Source organism: Pocillopora damicornis, chromosome 2, assembly GCF_964200805.1.
Source record: "Pocillopora damicornis chromosome 2, jaPocDami1.2, whole genome shotgun sequence".
Taxonomy (NCBI): domain Eukaryota; kingdom Metazoa; phylum Cnidaria; class Anthozoa; order Scleractinia; family Pocilloporidae; genus Pocillopora; species Pocillopora damicornis.
The window spans coordinates 35,546,579-35,568,556 of record NC_142671.1 but is presented as its reverse complement, the minus strand read 5'-3'; the positions used below and the strand labels follow the sequence as shown (position 1 = coordinate 35,568,556).

Here is a 21,978-nt window from a genome sequence, read left to right as displayed (position 1 = left end):
TTTTAAAACTTTGTACATTTCGTAGCTGTCCTCGGAAGAACAACCTAAAATCACCAAACTCCGCCTGAACTGAAAACGAGGACCCCGACGACGAATTTTTTAAGTTTGGTCCTTGAACTCGACGCTGTCTATATATGAGATACTGAAACAAGTGAAAAAAAATGGGACCGTTGAAATTGAAATCTGACGCCGTAAAAGACAGTAAGTACACCCAGCCATTCGCAAAATTCTTCGGGAAAGAAATTTATTTTTGAGCGACACTTACATGGGTGACACAGTCCTGACCATCAACGGTCTCTACTGTATTGTGTAGGTTCATGGTTTAAATAAAATTCGTCGATACTAGTCCAAGTGAATTAGAGTTAGTAGTAAGAAATTCAACAACAATAACAAAACAGAAACAAAACATTTAACCATGACTTGTTGTTTTCTTTTGTTTTTACAATGTTATTGTTTCCAAGGACAAGTTGATGAATCAACCAAAGGGTGTCAATACACTGAAATACATTTAAGACTTGTATTAAATTAACTTATTGTTAAGCGAGCGAAATAAGCCCGTGTATGTCGCTCCAACAACTCGATACCGTGTGGAGTCGGAACTTGCAGTACGTAGTGGTCCAGCCGTTAATGACCTGTACTGTACGCGACACCACTTGCTTTCTCAAGAATTTCCAGTATCCTGCCATAGGCTAACTCCTTTTTTTCATCCGCCAGGACTTCCTTGTCGAATAGCTAAAAAAGAGTGCGAAGAAGAAAAATAATTAGTCCTTCCTAAGGTGTCGGCAGCTGTTGACATCTGTTAGGAAGAGTCTGTTTTGAATTAATAAACCAAGTGACGTAAACCTTTGCACCTAGTCTCACACCATCGTTAGCGAACTTAGCCAAAGAAAGTTACAAGGACGATCTTATAAGCAACTCGGGAAAAGGTCAGGCTTTAAAGAATCTCTAGAAGAAAATCTAGAATCAAATACTGACTTTAAAAATTTCCTTGAATTGCATGTCAGTGCTGACTTTAGCCCTCCTAAGAAGGTCTGCTTTGGACCCAATCCAAGTAATAAAGGCAAACTTCGCCCGGTGAGACATCTCGTCCCCAGTCTCAAAGCGCACATAAACTTAAGCTCGGTTGTTGTCTGGTGCAAAAACAAAAAGCCACGTAAAGATATATTAAACTGTTGATCTTAAGCTAAAGTCACGTACAACTGCATCCACTTATCTATATTTGTGGGGGCGAGTGAAAAAGTGGGACAAGAGAGAGAAAATGGAGGAAGGCGGATGAGAGCGGCGTGAATCCTTTCTTATTCCTTCCCAGACCAGTGAAAATTTTTGCTCGCTCGCAAAGTGTCGATCGCAGCTCATCCACTACATTTATATATTTTTTAACGATGTCCTCTCTTGCCACAAACTATTGACGTTGGCAAAACGTATCACAGCCTCCGAGAAGGGAACTGCTTTCTCCTGCTATTGCGCATGCTCAACAGGGATACGTTGATTCAATTCAAGATCCTTTTACTGTTTTACATTAAAATCTTTTAGTCCTGGTTAGAAATTGTTATCATCCCGGTATCATGGGCGCCGGATCACTAAAAAAAATTGTTTATGATTGAGAACCAAAACTAGTTCCTCTCGATTGTGTTAACTTCACGTATTGCAGTACTTTACATCATACCACGAATAACAAAATGTCTGCGCATACTCAGCTAAAAAGATGATCGATGTTCTTGGTGAAAGCCTCGTGTTCCAGGTCGCTGACCTCGTGAACTAAGAGGCTCAAAGGTGTGGTGGCCTTTATCAACCAGCCAATAACTAATCAGAAAGATCTCGACAATGAAGGTAAAATAACAATGGGACGACGTCGAAAAAAGTCCCGCGAACAATCAGCGGGCATGTTCTCACGCGGCGAGAAAGATCGGCAGGTGGAGTGTCTAGAATTGTCGAATCATCTGCTGAATTTTATAACTTTTATGTTGATGACCTAAAAGGAGGGGGGCCTGTATCACGAACACCCATAGTTATCAGTTAACAAGCCAATACTTCCCCTCTTTATGCACAGTGTACACCTCTTTCAGTTTTTTTTTTTTTCTGTTTTAAAGTTTTCTTTTGTTTTCTTTACGGTTTTCAGTTTAATACTTCAAACAGAAAAATTCATCAAGCAACTGACTGACTAAGGAAAAACAGCAAAACAGTAAAAAACATCAAAACATTCTCAAGTGCTATTTGATTTACCGTCGCATTTCCATAACAAGTACAGTTGCTACGCTTCTCTGCTTGCCTGGCTGACAACGCTCGCACACTGAGCTTCAACTATACGGAAAATTCAAACTTAAAACCTCATCCATATATATGAAATAAAATAAGGCTTCAAAGGATTCAAAAATGAGATCAATTTTAAAAATGAATCGACATGGTTTTTATCATTCATAACCCATAACATTAATTAAATGTATTAGTTATATCAACAAAACAAGAAAAGCCTCAAAGTGAAAAATGAACATAAAAAAAAACCGATCACGGATTTGTGCATTCTTGACTTTAACAACTTTGGATATCTAATATACATGACCAAATCATCCTCTCCCTGTTTCTGTGGCTCGTTTTGTTCAAATTTATTCCGTTTCAGAAGGATTAGCATTTGCATGAGCACTCTCGTAAATACTGCGATCCGTGACGCTACCAACATTGGAGAAATACTTGCGAGTTTTGGTTGTTCTTGCCTCGGCATACAAAGGTCATCTGACGGTAGCTTCGTTACCGAATAAACACCGAGGTAAGTTGATGTTTTAATCCTTGGAGGCTTAAAATTATCTTGCAACTCTTGAAGCGTTGGGATATTGTTTTAGTTTTGACAAAGGGGAACTTGAACATTGTTCAGAAGCTAGGGAAGATAAGATTCCTGAGAAATAAAAACATTGGTTGGTTTTTCTTTGGATACGATTCCCGCGGTCTAAAGTCTGATTGCGCGGTCGTGTGAGACACACTGATATTTTTGCATTGAACCCACTAATTGGGAAGCAATTTTTTCAAGGAACCAAAATCTTAAAATTACATAGCTCGGAGACGTATATCTGTCGGCAACACAAGAAGGTTGAGGTAGCGCTCTAGATTTAAAACAACAAAGAATTCTAATCAAACGAATTCATTGAACTTCAGGAATTTGTGATTGTTAATTTATCTTTAAACGAACAAAGAGGGATTTAAACATTTTCCGAAGCATTTTAAAGCTGAGTCATGTTTCATGTTGCAAATTAAAATCTGGTCACGCTTCATTTAAACGCTCTCATCTCGATACCGGCTGCATGTTCATCATTAAGATAGTCACTTGTTTACAAGTTGAGTGGCCTAACGATTGGCGTGATGAGCTCCGGGTCGAGAGGTCTAGGTTCGAGTCCTGGCGGGTTTCTCCACTTAGGAGTACTGGGTACTGATGAATTGTCAGGGAAGCTTGTATCAAGGGGAAATAACAGTACTCCTTGTTGCGTTGTTATAGAAATTGGGATAAGTTCTGGCTAGATGTGCCACATCTCACGAGATAGACTTTCTCTTTACCTCGCCTTCTTACAAGCTGCAAAACCACAAACCACTGATGTTAGGGTGTAAAGGCTTAATCAAAAACAGCTTCTAATCCGCTCTTAATCTCAAGACTCGGTATGGAGTGACTCTCATCTATCATACATGTTGTTGTTTCTTCAGATGATTAGGAAGATTCTTAAAACATTTGCCAAGTTGAATTTTGGTTACACGTACTATCCCGTCCTTCATGGTCCAAACACTGTTTCAGATGTAAAACCATTCGTGCTCATGGTGAAGCGGAGGCTGAGGCCGATATCTAAGCAGCTGTTTGCCAAAAAGGAATTTATAACTATTGCAGGACTAGAGAGTTATATAAAGGAGGAAAAAAGGACAAATTTTTTGGAACTTATTCACTCAAGAAAACGACTACAAAATAACTTAGAGATAATTAGTGAAAAAGTCGAGAATAAGGATGAAGTGGATTGCAAGAGAACTTTAAAAGATCGTCTGTTAGCTCTGGAAAGGTAATACTTTTTAACTTGCTTATATGATCCACAGAGTTTTGCTGTTTATATGTATTTAAAGATTTGAACTCCAATGGCTCACCTCCCTTTCCCCATTTATAACCTCTCACTAAGCAGGGGGGAACTGAAGGAGACCAGCCATTATTTATCGCCAGAGGGGGGTGGGGGAGTGTGGAGGATTTTGGAGGGCGGGTCACAAATTTTTCAGGGGGAACGGAAAGGGGAATAGTCGTCACTAACAACAGAGTATAAAGGGAGGACTATAAAAAATTGACTGGCAATTGGCTGCCAGTGAGGGGGAGGGGGTAATAAGAATTTTACAGAGCCTTAGCGGGGGTCAGATAAATTTATCGCCACGCAACCACAAACAAACCTGAGGGACTCCAAAGTCAACAGCTCACACTGTGAGTGGTGTATCGGTTAAAATCTCCCTTGCATTAATTCATGATGCCCGAAAGACGACGTCATTTGCTTCTGTCACTTAGCTGGATAGACATTGGATTCATAACAGCCATGGTGGAGGGTAATGTCAAGATTCACTATGATATGGGAGAACTGGAGCTGGGGAAATTAGACCAAGAATATTTCAAAGATCCAGATCTGGACTATATACTGCAGGAAACTGAGCTTGACAAAAGAAAGATGGCTCGTCTGGAGGATGAGGAATTACATCTTATTTACAGCGTGATTTACAGCGAAAAATTTCATCTGGGAGGCAAAATAAGTCAAGAGGTATTGATAACAGGTTACTTAGTATTGCCGTCCTTAGAGCCACACCGTCGTTTCTCCGACCACGTGACTAATAGAAACAACAACTCTGGAGAAGAAAATAGGCTTTTCCATATTAAGGCGTTGCGCATGCTCACTGGACTCTATTGCAAGATTTATTCATATTCCCAAACGCGCGTAAAAAATTTCACCTTTCAAATAGGAAGCACTTGTTATGAGCGCATCTATTGGACAAAAATTAAAAGGACAGATTACACACACAGAGGAACTCTGAAAGCGCATGGAGATAGAAATAACTGGATCAGAAAAGAAACTGTTCTCCTCTACTGATTGTGCAATAGTCGAAGGTTTAAAAGTTATAGATTAATTAGCAATAGAAATTGGCTTTTTCTTATCCCTTCTAATTTGAGACAGTGAGGGAGGGGGTGGGGCGCTTCATTGGGTGTAGTGCTTAATTAACATTTTGGCCCTAGGGGGTGGGTGCTTATTCGGGGGAAGGACGCTTTTTCGAGAGTGGGCACTTATTCGAGGAAAAACGATATTTTTTCATGCGCCTCATTCCAATAGTTCCGCGCGGCGCGCTTAAATCGATATTTTTTATCCTCTATCAATCGCGCGACAGAATCCGCCAAAAGGAGGTGACTGATCGTTGTCTATCTATTAGTTAACTCACACTTTACCATTTACTCCTCTCTGTTTACAGATTTCAGGCTACGGTGGAGTCGCCATACCTGGTCCTTCCTCTAAACTAGAATCAAAACTTAAGGGTTACGTAAACATTGGGAACAGTCCTCCCAAAATTGTATCGAGAAACACACGAGGTCCGCTTTATTTCAAGCCCATTCGCGTCAAATATGATAAGAAACGGGCGAGATTACAGCTTCTTAAAGGCAAATTTGCCGGCAATCAAGTGCTTTATTTCAAACGGCCCTCTCTCGTGTTCAGAGAAATGAAACTTCCGGCGATCACTTTGTTATTTATCTATTTATCTACTTATTTGTTTATCTTATTTTTACACGGTTGAAATTCACAAGTAAAGCATTTGAATTCTGAAATATGCTCAAAAGACTGATCTCTATGTTACTGACAATACGTGTGATTATCTGAAAGGAGCTGGAGAGAGGTTTTTTTAACCTTAAATAGTTTAGCCAAGATTTTCCAAGTTCACTGTCTTCAGTCTACGTCAAACTTCACAATTCCGTGGTATTATCGTTCCTTTTTCGTTGAATCTCTTTGCTTTAGCGCAGACCAGGCCTTCACTTTTAGTACTGTAGGTGGCGCGTTTCTCCGTCAGCGGGAGGATTTGAGACGAGTTGGGAGGAATTTGCCAATAGTGATTGCCAGACCCCTTACAGACCTCCCACTGACTCAAATCGCATATAGTGTCTTACTTTCCCGCAGGTTAGAAAACGCTCGTGCTGAAGATCTACTAATGAGGGCCTTCTTGCCTGCTGTTCCCTTTGACATTTTTCTTCCATATAAAACATCACATTAAAATTTCCATCTCTCTGATGGCAAGACTGGAAGTAATTTTAGAATCAGCACAAAATTGATCATGATTGATCAAAACTGAAAAAAAAAATGTGCACTCATGATTGGTTATCGGATGCATGAAAGAGCACAAATAGTGCAATGTACACACCATGAGGAGCAATTGGACAGATGCATTTTTGTTTTGTGGTGTACATGTAAGAGAGTTTATTTTTTGGATAGTTTTCAGTTAAAAACATATAAATCTATATATAAGTATGTTTGTTTAACTGAAGAGAACCTCATAACAGGAAGAGGATTCCCTAAATAAGGCTAGCAAGGTTAATCTTGAAATATGAAAATGAATGGAAAGAAAACAAGATAAAGAATTACATTAAATACTTTATAAATACATTTTAGTTATGTAAATATAATAATGTTCATAACATGGTGATCATAACATATATTAAGCTAACGTAATCATTAAATATTAACATGGTTAATATTCAATGATAATTAGTAAATACTGTTCAAATGATGGAAACAGACTTTGAGGTCTCATTGAAAATACACTCAACTTCCTTGTTTTTATTTATGAAGTTGTTCCACTGAAGGTTATTTTATATTCAGAGTTTGATTAATTGGTGGCAGAATTTGAGTTCTCCAATTCTGCCTGCAATTAAACTTAAGATTAACATTGTGCTATGTTGCTTTGTAGTTGTCCCACAGAAATTCTTGGACACTTGTAGGTCAGACCACATTATTCACCTGTCAGAATCAAATCAAAGTGCTAATGGTTTTCCATGTCTCACTGAAACAAGGGAGAAAGCTAGAAAGTTCTGTTCAAATCAGTTCACAACCTCCTCCTTGAGGTAATTCAAATCATTCAGAAGATCACTATCCTTTATCAGCATCTCAAGACTCATTTCCTCAATATCTGGTCTCTCCACTTTCACTACTACCTCTTTAGATCCAGCTTGTGGTGCTGCGCTTTCATGTCTCTGAATTTTTTCGGCCTCATCATCTAAACAACCTGGGTTGCACTCCATAATAAGATGATTTTTCTTAATATGTCTGAGCAGAGATGCCCTGCGCATAAAATACTGATGGCATTTGGAACAATAAAATGGTTGTTTACAGGTGTGAGTCCTTTTGTGAACATCGCGGCCTTTCTTCTCAGAAAAACGCTTGCCACAGACTTCACATTGATGTGGTTTTTCTCCTGTATGTATCCTTTTGTGTCTGTTGAGAGTTGACCCTTGTCTAAAACACTTTTTGCACTCACTGCATTGGTATGGTTTTTCTCCAGAATGCACACGCAAATGTTCCAGGAGTGCACTATTGTAGTTAAAGCTTTTATAGCATAGATTACACATAAACGGTCGAATGCCCGTATGGGCACGATGATGCCGCATCAGTTCAGATTTGCATTTGAACGATTTTTTGCATATAGAACAGTTGTGACGGACTTCATCTTCATGTATGGAGTGTATAGTGAAGTCTTCTGAGGACTTCACCAAGTTTTGCGTCATTGCGTACCAATAAGTAGCCGAATAGGTTTCAGAACTCTGAGTGGGTCGGTAGACAGTGTCACCTGCACAATGAACAACAAAAGACAATCGAAAACAAGCAATTATGATTTAGTAAGAGAGTACCTTAGTTTCCTTTAATGCTGCTTTAAAGGAGAGAATGCTTCAGAATTATATAATCATAGGTTTATAGTAAGCAAGAACAAATTTACGTCTTTCTTCTAGATATTTGCGAGCTCGTACGAACGGCACGTGGTCAAAATCAAAAGTTCTTCGAAAACAAAGACAATTAGCTTTAACAAAATACAAAGAACTAACGTACTCAGCTCTAAATTTTCGAAAAAAAAATTGAACTACTGTTTTCTTTTTCCTTTCTTTTAAGCAAACAATAAACGAAAGTAGAATAAATCTAACCTTCCATTCTAAAATCCCGCCTTTGGAGCACTTCAAACTTGTAAGCAAGGCAACAAAAACTCAGCGTTGGGATGCGCCGTCGGTATATCAGCAGCTTTAGCGTCGTACGTCATATAAAACCTCCAAATGGTCATCTAACCTCGAACTCGTAAACTCTCAAACAAGATCATTTTCCCCTTGAACCATTTTTCATTTATTTTAATACTATCACCTCACTCGAATCCTCGCTGACCCGAACCATTTTTTGTCTCGCTTGGAAGTTCGAGTTAAACGAGGTTCAACTGCACTAATACCCCTGTCTTTGAAGAGAAAGTTACGTTTGAAATGCAGTTTGAAGCGTTGCAGAGGGCATAGCGAGCCATTTAACCACAGGCATCGGGATATAACGGTTTCCATGTTTTATTGTTTGAGAGACCCTAATTTCGTTTCATTAACTCAAGTAGAAATTTCAAAATTCACGAAAACTGTTTCCGTTTTCTAAAATTGTTCCCTTCCCTAGAAGCCGTTCACGTGTTGATCATGACCAAATCATGAGCCTGAAATGATCACAAATTCTAATCAATCTTAAGCAATTTAGTTCAAATCTCGCGGTCTTCATTTTCTTGTCTCGTGATGATCCAATCGTTTTCAATTATGAGGCACTGAAAAACCGCAAAGAGTTGTTTGACGTAATTAGAAATATTGATCATTTATGAACTGGTCTATGGTATTATCGTTATTGTTGTTATTTTTTCTTTTCGTTAGGCATGGAAAACTCAAAAATTTCCTTAGGAAACGAAAGAAACGGCTCCTGATCGTATAAAGGCATCAGAATTTTTATCTATAATTTCCGTTTCACGCTCGTTTTTCGAGTGTTCCAACTCGAGGCTTACCGGAAGTGTAACGGAGCGGGAAAACGAAAATGAGATTCCCAGGAAACCACAAAAGGACGCAAATTCCTGCAATCTGATTGGTTGACAAGCAGCATAATGTTTTCACCATGCAATGCGGGGGAAAGTTTGAAAAGTCGTACCTCTAAACTTCACCGTCTTCTTTACTTTCTCGCCAACCCAATGTATCAGTAGTTTACAATCACCATTTATCTTTTATCCTCTTTCTGGACACTTAAACAGCCGCACGTGGCTGTTTTCTCCCTCGAAAAGTTCCGTTTTGTGCACTCCAGGTACGACTACAGGACGCCATCGTCAATTTCCAATATGGCCGGGATGAAACCAAGAGCTGGAAGCTACCTCGAATTAGAAATCCCACGAAGAAAAAACTCACTGGATGTAGCTCCTAATGCTGTACTCTCTCCAGTAGCAGAGTTAACATTGAATTTTGAGAACAGGTAGACCCATAGTTTCTGTGAATATTTGAGCGCGATGCTAGCTTTCGTGTAAATTTCATAGCGGCACTGGACGTGCATTTCGAACGGCCGTGATTTGATATAACATGTTGTATTTCATGATTTAACGATCAAAGTTATTTCCCTGTTTTTCTGCAGCTTAGGAAGGACTCCCAAAAGAAAGCTTTCTTTGTCCTTAAATGATCCTTCGACGCCAACCACGGGTTTTCAGAGGTCGCTTTCGACAGTTTCCAACGAGTCAGGTACTACAAAGAATTTTGCTAAACAATAAAGCTTGTACATTCCGATTACTTGCAAAATTAAGAATCATCACGACAGTCATCACTGTACTCTTTCCTTTAGGTTACTGTCCCGATTCTCCGCTAGGATTTTTATGTGACTCACCTTCGACGGAAATGCTAAAGTAAGCATAATTTTTGGTGTAATTTTTGGTGTAATTTTTGAATCAGTTCATGCAACAACTAAGCTTGTGAACAAAGCTTCCTGTGGAAATGTAATTAACCTTTTCATATAATTGGTTCCATCGCTTAAACATGGACTAACGTCTGAAAGATAAAGACGATGAAGGAGTTTTACAGAAGAGAAAAGAATGCGGGAACTTATCGATTGATTATCGTAGAATTGAATCAAAACTTTAATAAGTCAAATACAATTTTGCAAAGCAACTATAACAGTGGTGTTTGATGGTATTTTTTAGGTTTGAGGTTTTGATATTTCTGACATCTTCAAAACCTGTTAACCTAAAACGTGATGTGCATTTACTTTGCACTGCAGACTTTACTCGTTGATTTTGACCAGTAAAAACTCAAGTGCCTTTTATTTCTTCCGTCTTTGAAGTCTCGCAAAGTGCTTCATCGGCTTTCGTGTGATTTAGCACGTTCGCTTTTCATATCTATGTTCCTCCTCGCCTTCGGAAATTTTTGATAGGTTTACAGTTTGATACTTATCTTTTGCTTTCTATTCCAAGGGCAAACGCCGAAAAGAAAAAGCAAAGGTGTGATGTTTGTTTTGTTTTTATCTAAAGCCCAGTGGACAATTTGCAAGATTTCCTTTCGAATCTTGTTGGAAACACCTGGTTTTGTTGAAGGAACCTTTAGAATCCGTCTTGTAGACTAAGTTTTAAGCCTTAATGTGGGTTGCACGTGTTTCCTTCATTCTGTAATGTCAGATCATTTAAAGTCATGAATTTCGACGCAGCTGTTCCGTCGGCACACGTGTACTGTTATTGTTAGGGAAATTTGGTAAATTAAAAAAAGCTGAATACATTTGGGCTACGATCAATCTGTGGTTACACCAAGGGCATATTTTGTGGTCAAGTCCAAGGACAGAGGGAGGGAAATTCAAATTTGATACATGTGTGCGTCTGTTCCTTTTTTCGTCAGCTTTATTTTCACTTTGAAATCTAAAATTTCTTGGCTCTGCCTTTTATGCAAAATGTCGAATAGCTTGCAAGTTACTTCATATCAGTTTTAGGGCATTCAACTAAATAAACAATAGTCTCCATTTGGCTTGAAAACTTGCTTAGAACAGTTTTTTCTGAGAGCAAAGCTCAAGGAAAACCGTGAGATATGAAGAACTGCTAATGTCCAAGGATAATTATTTATGAGCATAGTTCTGCACCAAATGTAGACTGCTGTGTTTACTATCCTTAGCACATTTTGCAACATGCAGGAAGAAAAATGTTTACAAACAGCTTACCATTGGCTGGGTGGGATTTTACTTTTCTGAGTCTTTTGGTACTAATTTTTGAATGAACAAACAAATATGTCCCCTCTTCTATAACAACTACAAAATTCTCTCTTGTCTTGAATTATATTTTAATGTAAGACTTATCATGCAGGTGGTAAGGTTTGAAAATTGAGGAATATCACTTGGGTATATCCCTGGATATTCCCCAGTTTTAGCTAGGGTATATTTGGTCATGTGACTCACTTAAACCAATGGCATGCAAGCAAAAATAGCTTGAAGTTGGTTTAATTGGGAACCTGTATAAACAATGTAAACATGTCTATATATCATTATAAAATAAACAAACAATTCCACAATACAAATTACAGTACAAAAATTATGGAAAATGTCCTGTGCTAGCTATATTGAGTTACATTTCTAAGCTATACTACATTAAAAAAAAAATAATAAAGTTTAAGTATCTTCTTTAATTTAGAGAGTGTACTTTCTGATCTCACATGTAGAGTGAGACAAATATTTCAGTTGACTGAAGGGCAAATAGTCATTCTCCCTACCAGCAAGTTTTTTCCTTAGATTAAAGAAGCTTCTCTGGAAAAGAACACTATGTAAGATTTCAAATAAAGCCACTGAAGCTGTGAATTTTTGTTGAAAAATGTTTCAATTGTTTCTCCAGGAGACCTTCATTCAAGAGGTGGAACTCATTACCAGTAAGTAAATTTCAATAGCTAAATGTCAGTAACAAACATGCTCTAGTGCTAAAAGGATTCAAATATTGTACTAAGCAAAAACACACCTTGCCAATGATTGTGGTCCACTTTGTAATCATTTCTTTTTTAGCCAAGACTTCCTTCTTATTTACTGCTGTTTTCTATGAGGTACTTTAAATGATTCACCTTCTGCCAATTAGGTCAAAACCGAAGAGGATCCTTATGCTGAAAACAAAGAGAACATCGAATTAAACTTTAATGCAGTCCAAGATGCTGATAAAAAGTCTGCAGGAAGTGTTTTCACCCTGGAAAACAGAGACTTCAAGTTTGCCCGACCAAAGGGTCCAGTTGGCGGAAGGAAATCATCAGCTAATAATTTACCTGGAAGATCTCTTTCTGAACCATCACCTAGGGTAAAATCTTTACATTTTGTCTTATTTTTGGTGGAGACAACTTGTTAAACTATGTTAACCTTTTACTTAATTTAACTACCCGGTTTAAGCACAACAGAACATTGCCTCCTTTTAGTGTGTCCTGAAACATTTTCACTTGCATTCCATCATTCCCATTTGTATCATGTTTGATTGGAAAGGGATTTCTTTTTTTGTGTATTATAATTTGGATTTTCAACAAACTATGTGACTGATTCTAGTCTCATTGATTTAGAAGTAAAGGAAACATTGAAGGTGTGCTTTAAAAAAGACCTAATTGACTTTTTTTAAAGTTTTAGATTCTCCTTCCAATTTGTCTTGTATTTTCATCTAGAGCAGGGGGAGAAGGTGTTGCATCCAAGGTCATCTAGAGTTTTATATTCTAAGCACCTCTTCTAATAAGCTTTCAAAATTAAATGAAAAGTGGAACTAGTTGTATTTTTGTACGCCGGAACATATTCACTTAAAAAATTGAATTTCTAATGCTTGATCAGAATGCAAATGTAAGTCTTTTTCTGGTTTCTCCTGTTTATTATTAAGTGGAGATTGTGAATATCAGTTACTTAGTGGAGACTAGGTTTGAAGTCTAAAATTTCAGCCTTGCTAATTAGGCTGAAATTGTAGACTTTTTAGCAAACTTCATACAGACTTGATCATCTGCTAAATTCATTTTAATAACTGAACAAATTTTGCCTCCTACTCATCTGGAAAATTTCAGCTTCATTGCTGTTCATATGCTTGTTAGTAACTTGTGTCAAAAATGTTTTTATCTGATATTTTGCTTTTAGGTGCAGTCACAGGAATTGCATGTTCCACCTTCTCCATCTGAGTGTGATGGTCAAGATATTGGAGGAGACTTTGATTTCAAATTAGATGGTGATGATGATGGATTTATTGATGACTTCGTCCAGGAACAGTCTAAAGAGGTACATAATAATGATGATAATTTAGCAGTGGATTTTCCACATGGTGGCTCTTCCTGTCCACTGCGTCAAATTGGAATTTGGAATGTTAGTTTTTGCGGAGAGAGGAAAATCAGAGGATGTGGAGAAAAACCCTCGGAGCCAGGACAAGAACCAACAACAAGATGCCAGGTCCTGTAATCTAACCCAGGCCACAGCCATTGGAGGCAAGCACTCTTATCACAAGAGGCCTTGATAATTTCTCTAATGACCTCATACGTCTTTAAACTTAACCTGAGCTACTACTGTCAAAGTTTGCTAAGATTGAGATTTAAGGAGCAAGTTTTGAGGGGCTTGCAATGTACTTTCTAACCATACTGTGGAATTATGTTGTGGTTGAAAGTAAATTTAATGATAATGGTTTCAACCTTGCTTGATTTGTGGTTTACTATGGTCCAGGGCCCAGTTGTTCAAAGGATGGATGATGTTATCCAATGAATAGATCACTATCCAGTGGATAACTGTGAACAAAATGTAATGCACTATCCACTGGATAGCAATTTATATAGTGAATAGTGTTATCCACCTTTGAACAACCAGGGCCAGATACATTAGCATATATTAACAAATTCAAAACAGTCTTATCTATTTTTATCTTGTTCACAGGAAAATAGCTTAGAGGTTCCATCTGGAATTACAGAACTTGTTAGTGGGCCACTGGTGACTAAAGAGGAGGTTTGTTATGTGAAAGTTTGTGGGTCTGTTCTTTTTCTTTTTGTAACATGTACGATTTAACCAGAAGAATGTTTTTCTTACTGTAACATGTATCACTAGCCAGCAGAATTTAATAGAATTACATCTGTCAGTAATGTTATTAGGCTGAAAAAAAAATTTTGGGGCCATTGTCAAAGACATTTCAATCTTTATGTTAGGACTGATAATGCTGCACTTTTTTATAGCTTGTACTGCTTAAAAATTTGTGGTTTTAAAACACAATAATTTAAAGACCCTTGCCATAGGCTCAGATTATTATTGGTATATTGCATGGCAAAAAGAGGCAAATTGATTGCATGTCTCTTACTAACTAATTAAAAGTTACTTAGTAAGCATTTAATACACTGTACAATGCTCATATTATCATGACAGGAGGCTGATGATTCAAGGAAGTCCACCAATGATACACCAAAGGTATGAAATACTATTTTTTTATTGTGTTTTGTGTGTAGTGTTAAGAACTTTATTGACAGGAGTTGTTTCCAGTCCAAGCTCCCTCCACAATCTCTTCCTAGTTACCAGTCTTTGTCCTATTTTGTTTTCTCTTTTCTCTTCAAAGTTTTGAAATTCAGCTTATGATGATGTTACACAAAACATTACAAATCTATTTTCCTTCTTGTCCTTCCGCGGAAAAATTTAATGATGTTGTGGTTATCAGAGTGTTTTCTTGATTTTATAATCCATGTTTGAAACCTGTCCTTGTCATTGTGTTGTGTTCTCAGGCAGGTCACTTTCCTCTCACAGTGCCTCTCCCTCCCAAAAAAGGAAACATTTTATGGGTGGTCATAAATCAAGAGATGTAGTGGCCCAGTATGTGCACTGAACTCAGGGCTGAGAGGTCTAAGTTCCAGACCTGGCCGGGTCACTGTGTTGTTTTCTTAAACAAAACACTTGGGGGTAGGAGTGATACTCCCAATCGCTTCATGTAACAGAAACTGGGATAAGCTGTGGCTGGGTAGGCCACTTCACTCAATTACAGACATGACATAGCTACCATAAATTATCAGAAATGTGGTTACTTTTAAGGAAGGTCCAGGGGGGCTAGAAGGTTGGGATGAACAAGCACCTCAGGGAGGCCTTCCTAATTCCTCCTGGTCACTTTAAGTAAGAGAATCCAATCCAACAGCTGTGAAAGTCAGTCTTGATTTAAAGACTAAATCTTAAACACCTTTGATTACCTGTGTCCAGACAATAACGTCATTTTGTTCTCTGTGGCAGGCTTCAGACTCTGGTTATAAACCTAGAGACTTATTTAATGCTGGAAGAGATAGGGCTCACTCTGTCGCATCAGAGAGCCCAACAAAAGAACGATGCACAATGAGACAGAAGTCAAAATCTTTAGCTCTCAAGGTACTGTGTTATCCGTGGCAACTTAGTTTCATGGCCTACAATCCATGACAGAATTATTGTACACATTATGTTTGTGTAACCACTTTCAAGGAGTGGAGGGCATGGCTGTCAGAATACTCCCTTTTCCCCATTTAAACAGAGGGAAAAAGGGCAACATTGTATAGGGAGATACAGTAAAGATTGAAAGAAAGGGGATTTTTTGTGCATGATGAAGAATTGCAGTTTAGCAGTCAAAATGTTTTAATCTGTAATAAATATTGAAAGTGACTTTAATTGGATGGTTTATGGTGAGATTAATGATTGAAACATTCATTAAACAAATGATTTGCTCATAAATTCATATGTTTTACCTTTTTTCCCTAATTATCTATCAGAGACCAAACCATCCAAGAGACCCAAGTCCTAATCTCAAGAAAAGGCTAAGGTGTGTATGATTAACTTCTGATGATTGGATCTGTTATTCTTACTTAAGTAACTTGTACTCCTTCATGCATTGTACTCCTCTGTATAAAATTTACATGTACTTAGGGCTGTCAATAAGTTTCATTGATATCAAAGTAGAAGGCAAAGAGGAAAAAATGGGCAATTGGGTTTATTTGTATTTTTCCAGCCAGATTACACAAGGCTAGGAAGTATTTGCTTAAAATTTCCCAGGCATTTGACGAAGGTTGCATGAACCTTTGAGAAAATTCTGAATGAAAAATTCATTCACACAAGGTCATCTAAACATGTTATAAGTAGATTCCACCCAAAATTGGAAAATGACTGCTGTGCAATTTTTTTTTATGGTATTTCAAATAATTGTATGATTTTTCATCAGTAGCTATGGTAAAGTAAAGTGAAGTGAAAGCAGGGGATTAAAGATAGCAGGCTAGCTGTCATTTTTGGCTTGCTACCTGCTTTTTTTTTGACAGCTCTGCACACTCAATTATGTACTTATTCTTGCTTTGTTTCTGTTCATAAGGCAAAGGTGTATGTCTGTCATTGAAGGGGGTGTCCATCCATCGCGACTTGATATGGTGAGTGAACTGGTATATGTATTGATGATTATAAGTAAGGCTTTCTTTGTTCATGTGTGGAGGGGCGGTGGTCTCATGGTTAGTGCACTCAACTCCGGATCGAGTGGTCCAGATTCGAGCCCTGGCTGGGGTCATTGTGTCGTGTTCTTAGGCAAGACACTTTACTTTCACAGTGCTTCTCTTCACCCAGGCGTACAAATGGGTACCAGCAAATATACTGGGGGTAACCCTGTGGTGGACTAGCATCCCATCCAGAGGGGAGTAGCAATACTCCTAGCCACTTCATGCTAATGAAACCGGAGTCAAGTACTGGCCCCATGGGCCAACTGGGCCTGTATAAAGGCTTTACTTTTTTTTTTCCTTTGTTCAAAGGCTGGATAATGGTATTCACCTGAATATATTTTTAATGAGTGGTTAAGTGTAAACAGAACATACTACATGTATGACATCCAGTTTGTAACAGAGTAATTTATCCAATAGATAGCAATTTTTATCGTTGAAGATCTGGGCTATGGTGCTCAATGTACGTTTTGATTGGTCAAAGATACTTAAGGTGTGATGTCTGCCCACATGACTTGCTTGTAACGTTATTTGAAAGCTTTGATGGGGCAAAAAGTTTCTTTTTTATTGCTTCACAATGGTGTGATGTTTTTGAAGAATAAATGAATTAGGTAAATTAAGTTGCTCTCGCTTTAATATCTCCCTCTGTAACCATTATTCCAAACAGTTATTTACCTTACTTAGTTTTTAAAATATTGTTGACTACTCTGCTATGCCTTTATGTCAGTGATTTTCCTACAATATTAACTGATTTCAAATATGTCCGATGTGCCTTTCATGTGACCAAATTTCAAAACACAATAACACAGGGCGTGAAATTGCGCCTAATACAGGCGCTAATGCGACTAAATTTTTCACTTTGGCGACCAAATCCTGAAAATCAGTCGCCAAATTGACGACTAGAACGCTTCATCATAACCTTACCTAGAGATATAATGAATTAAAAAGGTTTGCAAAGATAAATCCGCGACAAACTTCTTCGTTAAGTTTATGTCCGAAACGTAGCACATGCATCTCGATCGATAACTAGACGCCATCTTGGGTTTAGGTGAGCTTGAACGTTGTATATCATCCATCCTAGTGTCCACTCTGTAAAAGTCAAAGATCTTTTTCCAAACTTAATTTTGGAGGGTTTATCGAGATCGCTGACTGCGTAAAAAAAGATTTTGTTTGTCTTTAAAAATGGCGACGAACGTTTTTTGAATTGGCTACCACTCTGAAAAATTTAGGAGCCAAGTGGCTATCAGGACAAAAAGATTAATTTCACGCCCTGTAACAGCCTTAAAACAACAGCAAATGTTTACAAATCTTTGTCTTGCAGTGTGCAACAAGTATGCATTCCAAGTATTTTTTTGTGAGTTCTTAGACTTATGTCTAATGACCATTTTCAATGTATTTTTATAACTCACATCAATTCAGATCACACCAAGTGAAGGTCAAACCTGCCAAATGCGGCGCTCGCAGTCTGCAACATTTGAGCATGACCTGGGAAACATGCTGGATGCATCAAGTAAGTGCTAATATCATTATGGGTTGTCATTGTGGAAAACCCATTGAACAAACCAAAAAAAAAGTCATGTATCTTGCTGAACCCTGGCTTGAGACTGATTGCAAAATTGCAACAGGTTTGGGCGCACGTCTTCACAGGAGACTCAGTTTTTTCCTTTGTCTCGTGTACAGAATTCATCTCACTTTTTTCTTTAAGTTTCGTCAGTCTGTGAAGTATTTCAACATATAACAAGAGGCTTCATGTCGCAAAGATTTCACTTTTGCCTGAAAATCTCCCACATCGCATCTTGCTTCCGTGTAGGCAAGCACACATGAACTTAAACAGCTGTACAATCGTTATTATCAAGGCTGCTCTGTAACGTTTGAAAATACTTTTGATCTTCTTCCTATAATACGCGCAAGATTATTTTAAGCTAACGAGGTTATCTGTTTGTTCTTTGCCTTCCTGTAGCTAACAAAGACTTAGTTGCAGATTTTAGTGGGGTAAGTTTAGAGATTTTCATTCTTTATTTTTTTAGTCCAAAATTTATAGCACTGATCTGCTAAGATAATATATTTGTGAAACCTTTGTATTTTTTCTATTGTGATTCCTCAATAAGCTTGTTTTGTTTTCTATTTTTGTTTTTATAACAGCCATACACTTTACCGTTGATACCAGGACAACATGAAGACTTGAAATGTTTGTCTCCAGAAACGGTAATTTGAATTTCTGCAATACACCAGGCAGACGTGTAAGCTTCCTCTCTCAGAAACACAGCGTGTCAGGCTGCGTTTCTGAGAAGTTGATCAATTTTGGCCAGCCGTGTGCCAATTTCTCGCTCAAAATTACAGGGAGAAAATAAGAAACAATCACCATCACGCAAAATATACGAAAAATGAAAATTGAAACATTCATGAAAAATCGGTGAAAGGACGAAAAAATGGAGAAGAGAAAACTCAAGACTTGTTGAAAACAGGTATTCTTTTGATCTACCATTTTGTTTTGAAATTAATCGAAAAAAGTTTTAAACACTGTCACTTGCTGTCTTGTGTGTGTTATAAAACTCTTGTAACGCGATATTTTTCTGAGATTCCGAAAGCACGCTATCTCCCCGGAGATTTTTCTCAGATAACATAGTTGTGAAAAGGCAACACTCTCGACCAAGCGTTGGTCACAAGCGTGGTTTTCCCGCGCTTTAGACAGATTACCTGTTTTAACTTTGAATTCTCATCGGCTACCTGTGAATTCACCTTTTCCTATTGGCTGTTGTGGTAGCTTGGTGTTGGTTTTACAACACTCAGATGGAATTCGTTTTAATACCATCCGTGCCTTTCGTTCAGGTTGCACGTGTCTTAGATAATGAATTTCCTGAAGTGGAGGCTCACATCATTGACTGTCGCTACCCTTACGAGTACAATGGAGGTCACATTAAGGTAAGTACCACATAAGGAAAGGCACAAAATACGGCATTTGTATGGAGTTTTTAACTGTTCTTGGTATAAATAAGGAAATCAGTTGCAAATGAAGTGAAATTCTTAAGAAAATGCGGTAAGAGGTACTATTCAGTACTCGTAAGATATACTTTTTTGTCGCTAAATTTCTCGTAATTCACCTCAGTCAGTACATTGATAGTGCAGTCGAAGAATTCTTACCTCGGAAGCCGTCTCCTCGACAACTGCTACTTTATTCACGCCCTGTAATGTTAGACACATTCTCTAGTCTGAAAAATTAAATACATAGGGAAAAGTAGCGTTAGGAAAAAGTCTTCAATTTGATATACAAAAAATCGAGTTGGAACCCTTAGGCGCACTACGAAATTTTCGTCCTCTGTATAGTGCCTTGGTTTTGCGTCCTTAAGGTAATTTCTAAGGCTCTGTAAGATGGTGTCGCTCCCAGATTCCTCTTCTCTCGGCATTCTTGTAATTCTATTTCGTACAGAGCGCATGTCACGAAACACTTCTCATCTTCACGCGAGTTGACAAGAGCGTAAATAATCGTTAGCTGCATGTTTCTTTTGTATCTATGCTACATATTTCACTTTTTTGTTTCATAGGGTGCGAAAAATATTTACAGTAAGGAGGATATTTACAGCGAATTCATCGAAAAGCCGAAGAGAAGTTTAACGGGAAAGAAAACAGTTTTGATATTTCACTGTGAATTCTCGTCCAAGAGAGGACCAGACATGTGAGCACTGTTTTAGTGCGTTTTTTTTTTAAGAGGCAATCTTTACTTCAGTGATTTAAGTACTAGAATAGAAGCGTGAGCTCGTCTGCGTCAAAAGAACGCTGGTGTTGAAGGTTCAATCATATGATGGTCTTGATAATGAACCGTCTGTGTCGTCTTCCCGCGCTTTCAAAAGCGCGGGAAAGTGACCAAGTCGCGATTGGTTAAGTTGATCATTTTCCATACTCCTTTGGAAACTCACTATTTTCAACTTAACAAAACGTGTACCGTTTTTCTTTTCCAGGTCTCGTTACTTGCGGAATAGGGACCGTGATCTTCATTACCATGTCTATCCAAAGTTGTTTTACCCTGAGTTGTACCTCATAGAAGGCGGCTACAAAGCATTCTTCGCGAAGTGCAAGGTTTGTGACATTTTGTGGATGTCTCGTTGGATTGGTTTGATAGTTAACGCGTTAAAATGGTGCAGATCGAGGTCTGTGTTTACGGCTTGGTAGGAGTCATCGTGTATGATTCGTTATGAAATCATTTGCAATCAAGTGTCGACATTGTCAGTAAGAATGCTACAGAAAAGGATTAACTTGTTGTGGTTCGTTTTACTTGCGAGGACTCTTATCGAGAATACGAGAGTACCGACGCAGCAAAACTGACTGTTAAGTGAGGTGTGGCTTGAATTGTTTTCGTCAGCCTTGCGTTTCTCCCGCACCGTTTCATTAAAGGAGAGTCGTATATCTCAAAGCGTTGTTGCTCTTTCTTCTCCAGGAATATTGTGAACCCCAGTTCTACCTGCCAATGTTAGATGAGAACCACGCCCAGGACCTGAAGCTGTTCACGAAAAGATCCAAATCAGAGGGAAACATCCTCTCAAAAGGGTTTCGACCGGGACTAGGATATAAACGATAGATTGCTCGGATCTTCTTCTTTGCGGTGTGACTCTCTTTATCAATCTGTTATCAATTCTACGCAGAGCCTTCTCGCCGCTAAATTGATTTTGCAATTCAGATAACGTCTTTCCTTAGGTTTTAGTGTGTTTTTTCAGGCCGTTAATTTATTTATCATCCTGGCCCGTGTTGTTCGAAGGTTGGATAACCCTATCCACTGGATAAATTTCTGCCTAGTGGATAGTGCAGCATATTTTGTAAACACGTTCGCTGGATGGCGGTTTATCCTGTGGATAGCATTATCCACCCTTTAAACAAGTTGGCCAGAGCAATTCTAGTTTTCAAACTTTCAACTGGAAATCTCGTCATCCTCTTCAAGAAAATAGCTTAATATATCTTTTTTTCTGTTTGAATCGTTTGTTAGTGAGCTACAAAACATTGCCTAATCACAAAATGTAGATTAATTTTACGAATGTTTTTAATGACAATTAAATTGATAATTATACTCTACATAGACTTAGTAATAATCCAAGAGCTCTTTTGAGTGAAAATTTAAGAATTTCGCAGTCTCAACAGCTGGCTGTAAATTAAAACAGACGAAGCGTACTCAACGTGCAACTTGCTATTTTAAGTTTGGGATTTTCTGGGGCGATAGATTCTCCTTCGACTTACTTCAAGTAGTTATGACGGACTTTTTTTCAGCTGAAAAAAATTCTCAATTGTACAGTCTGGTGACTTCATGTTTATTTTTTCAATTATTTTCGTATTTCTTGTATTACACATTTCATAAGCTTTCTTTTCTGTTCTTTGTTGCATGCTAAATTCTTTCCTTAAGCACCATTGTATTATAATATTAATTGTGTAGAACTTGTAAATATCTTCTCTTGCTAGACACCAAAATAAAGTATTTACCTTACATTATCTGGGAGGGAGGTGGAATTTTCTGGGCTGTCTGTCGCAAAACTCACCCTCAAAGG

The 21,978-nt window shown here is 38.1% G+C and overlaps 3 protein-coding genes and 1 pseudogene across 5 annotated transcripts; 2 read left to right on the top strand and 2 right to left on the bottom strand.

Annotated features, from left to right (window-relative positions):
• Window positions 1-482: 482 nt before the first annotated feature.
• Window positions 483-1,691, bottom strand: LOC149051050 (coactosin-like protein; annotated as a pseudogene).
• Window positions 1,692-2,623: 932 nt separating this feature from the next.
• LOC113668047 (uncharacterized) lies at window positions 2,624-6,768 on the top strand. Of its 2 annotated transcripts, XM_027183929.2 has the most exons (4): window positions 2,624-2,764; window positions 3,688-4,031; window positions 4,517-4,763; window positions 5,464-6,768. In XM_027183929.2, exons 2-4 carry the CDS (start codon window positions 3,688-3,690, stop codon window positions 5,782-5,784), a joined length of 912 nt encoding a protein of 303 aa, XP_027039730.2. In that variant the 5' UTR covers window positions 2,624-2,764; the 3' UTR covers window positions 5,785-6,768. The 2 variants fall into 2 exon arrangements, with proteins under 2 accessions (XP_027039730.2, XP_027039729.2); XM_027183928.2 differs by lacking the exon at window positions 5,464-6,768 and having other exon boundaries at window positions 4,517-5,198.
• Window positions 5,662-8,305, bottom strand: LOC113668048 (uncharacterized). The gene is made up of 2 exons (XM_027183930.2): window positions 8,174-8,305; window positions 5,662-7,824 (listed from the first exon to the last, which is right to left on the bottom strand). Exons 1-2 carry the CDS (start codon window positions 8,178-8,180, stop codon window positions 7,079-7,081), a joined length of 753 nt encoding a protein of 250 aa, XP_027039731.2. The 5' UTR covers window positions 8,181-8,305; the 3' UTR covers window positions 5,662-7,078.
• Window positions 8,306-9,118: 813 nt separating this feature from the next.
• Window positions 9,119-21,917, top strand: LOC113668075 (M-phase inducer phosphatase 1). Of its 2 annotated transcripts, XM_089197460.1 has the most exons (20): window positions 9,136-9,500; window positions 9,657-9,760; window positions 9,861-9,921; window positions 10,486-10,512; window positions 11,881-11,914; window positions 12,115-12,327; window positions 13,134-13,271; window positions 13,914-13,982; window positions 14,394-14,435; window positions 15,240-15,371; window positions 15,746-15,795; window positions 16,336-16,390; window positions 17,870-17,960; window positions 18,411-18,442; window positions 18,593-18,655; window positions 19,280-19,372; window positions 19,993-20,123; window positions 20,407-20,524; window positions 20,883-21,043; window positions 21,443-21,582. In XM_089197460.1, exons 1-19 carry the CDS (start codon window positions 9,370-9,372, stop codon window positions 21,021-21,023), a joined length of 1,725 nt encoding a protein of 574 aa, XP_089053586.1. In that variant the 5' UTR covers window positions 9,136-9,369; the 3' UTR covers window positions 21,024-21,043; window positions 21,443-21,582. The 2 variants fall into 2 exon arrangements, with proteins under 2 accessions (XP_027039756.2, XP_089053586.1); XM_027183955.2 differs by having other exon boundaries at window positions 9,119-9,500; window positions 20,883-21,917.
• The last annotated feature ends 61 nt before the right edge of the window (window positions 21,918-21,978 follow it).

Bases quoted from the DNA above. Each gene is read 5' to 3' on its own strand.
- LOC113668047 (XM_027183928.2), top strand. From the start codon at position 3,688: ATGATTAGGAAGATTCTTAAAACATTTGCCAAGTTGAATTTTGGTTAC. The intron at 4,032-4,516 runs GTAATACTTTTT...TCTGTCACTTAG, and splicing joins CGTCTGTTAGCTCTGGAAAG to CTGGATAGACATTGGATTCA.
- LOC113668075 (XM_027183955.2), top strand. From the start codon at position 9,370: ATGGCCGGGATGAAACCAAGAGCTGGAAGCTACCTCGAATTAGAAATC. The intron at 15,372-15,745 runs GTACTGTGTTAT...ATTATCTATCAG, and splicing joins CAAAATCTTTAGCTCTCAAG to AGACCAAACCATCCAAGAGA. The intron at 17,961-18,410 runs GTAAGTGCTAAT...GCCTTCCTGTAG, and splicing joins AAACATGCTGGATGCATCAA to CTAACAAAGACTTAGTTGCA.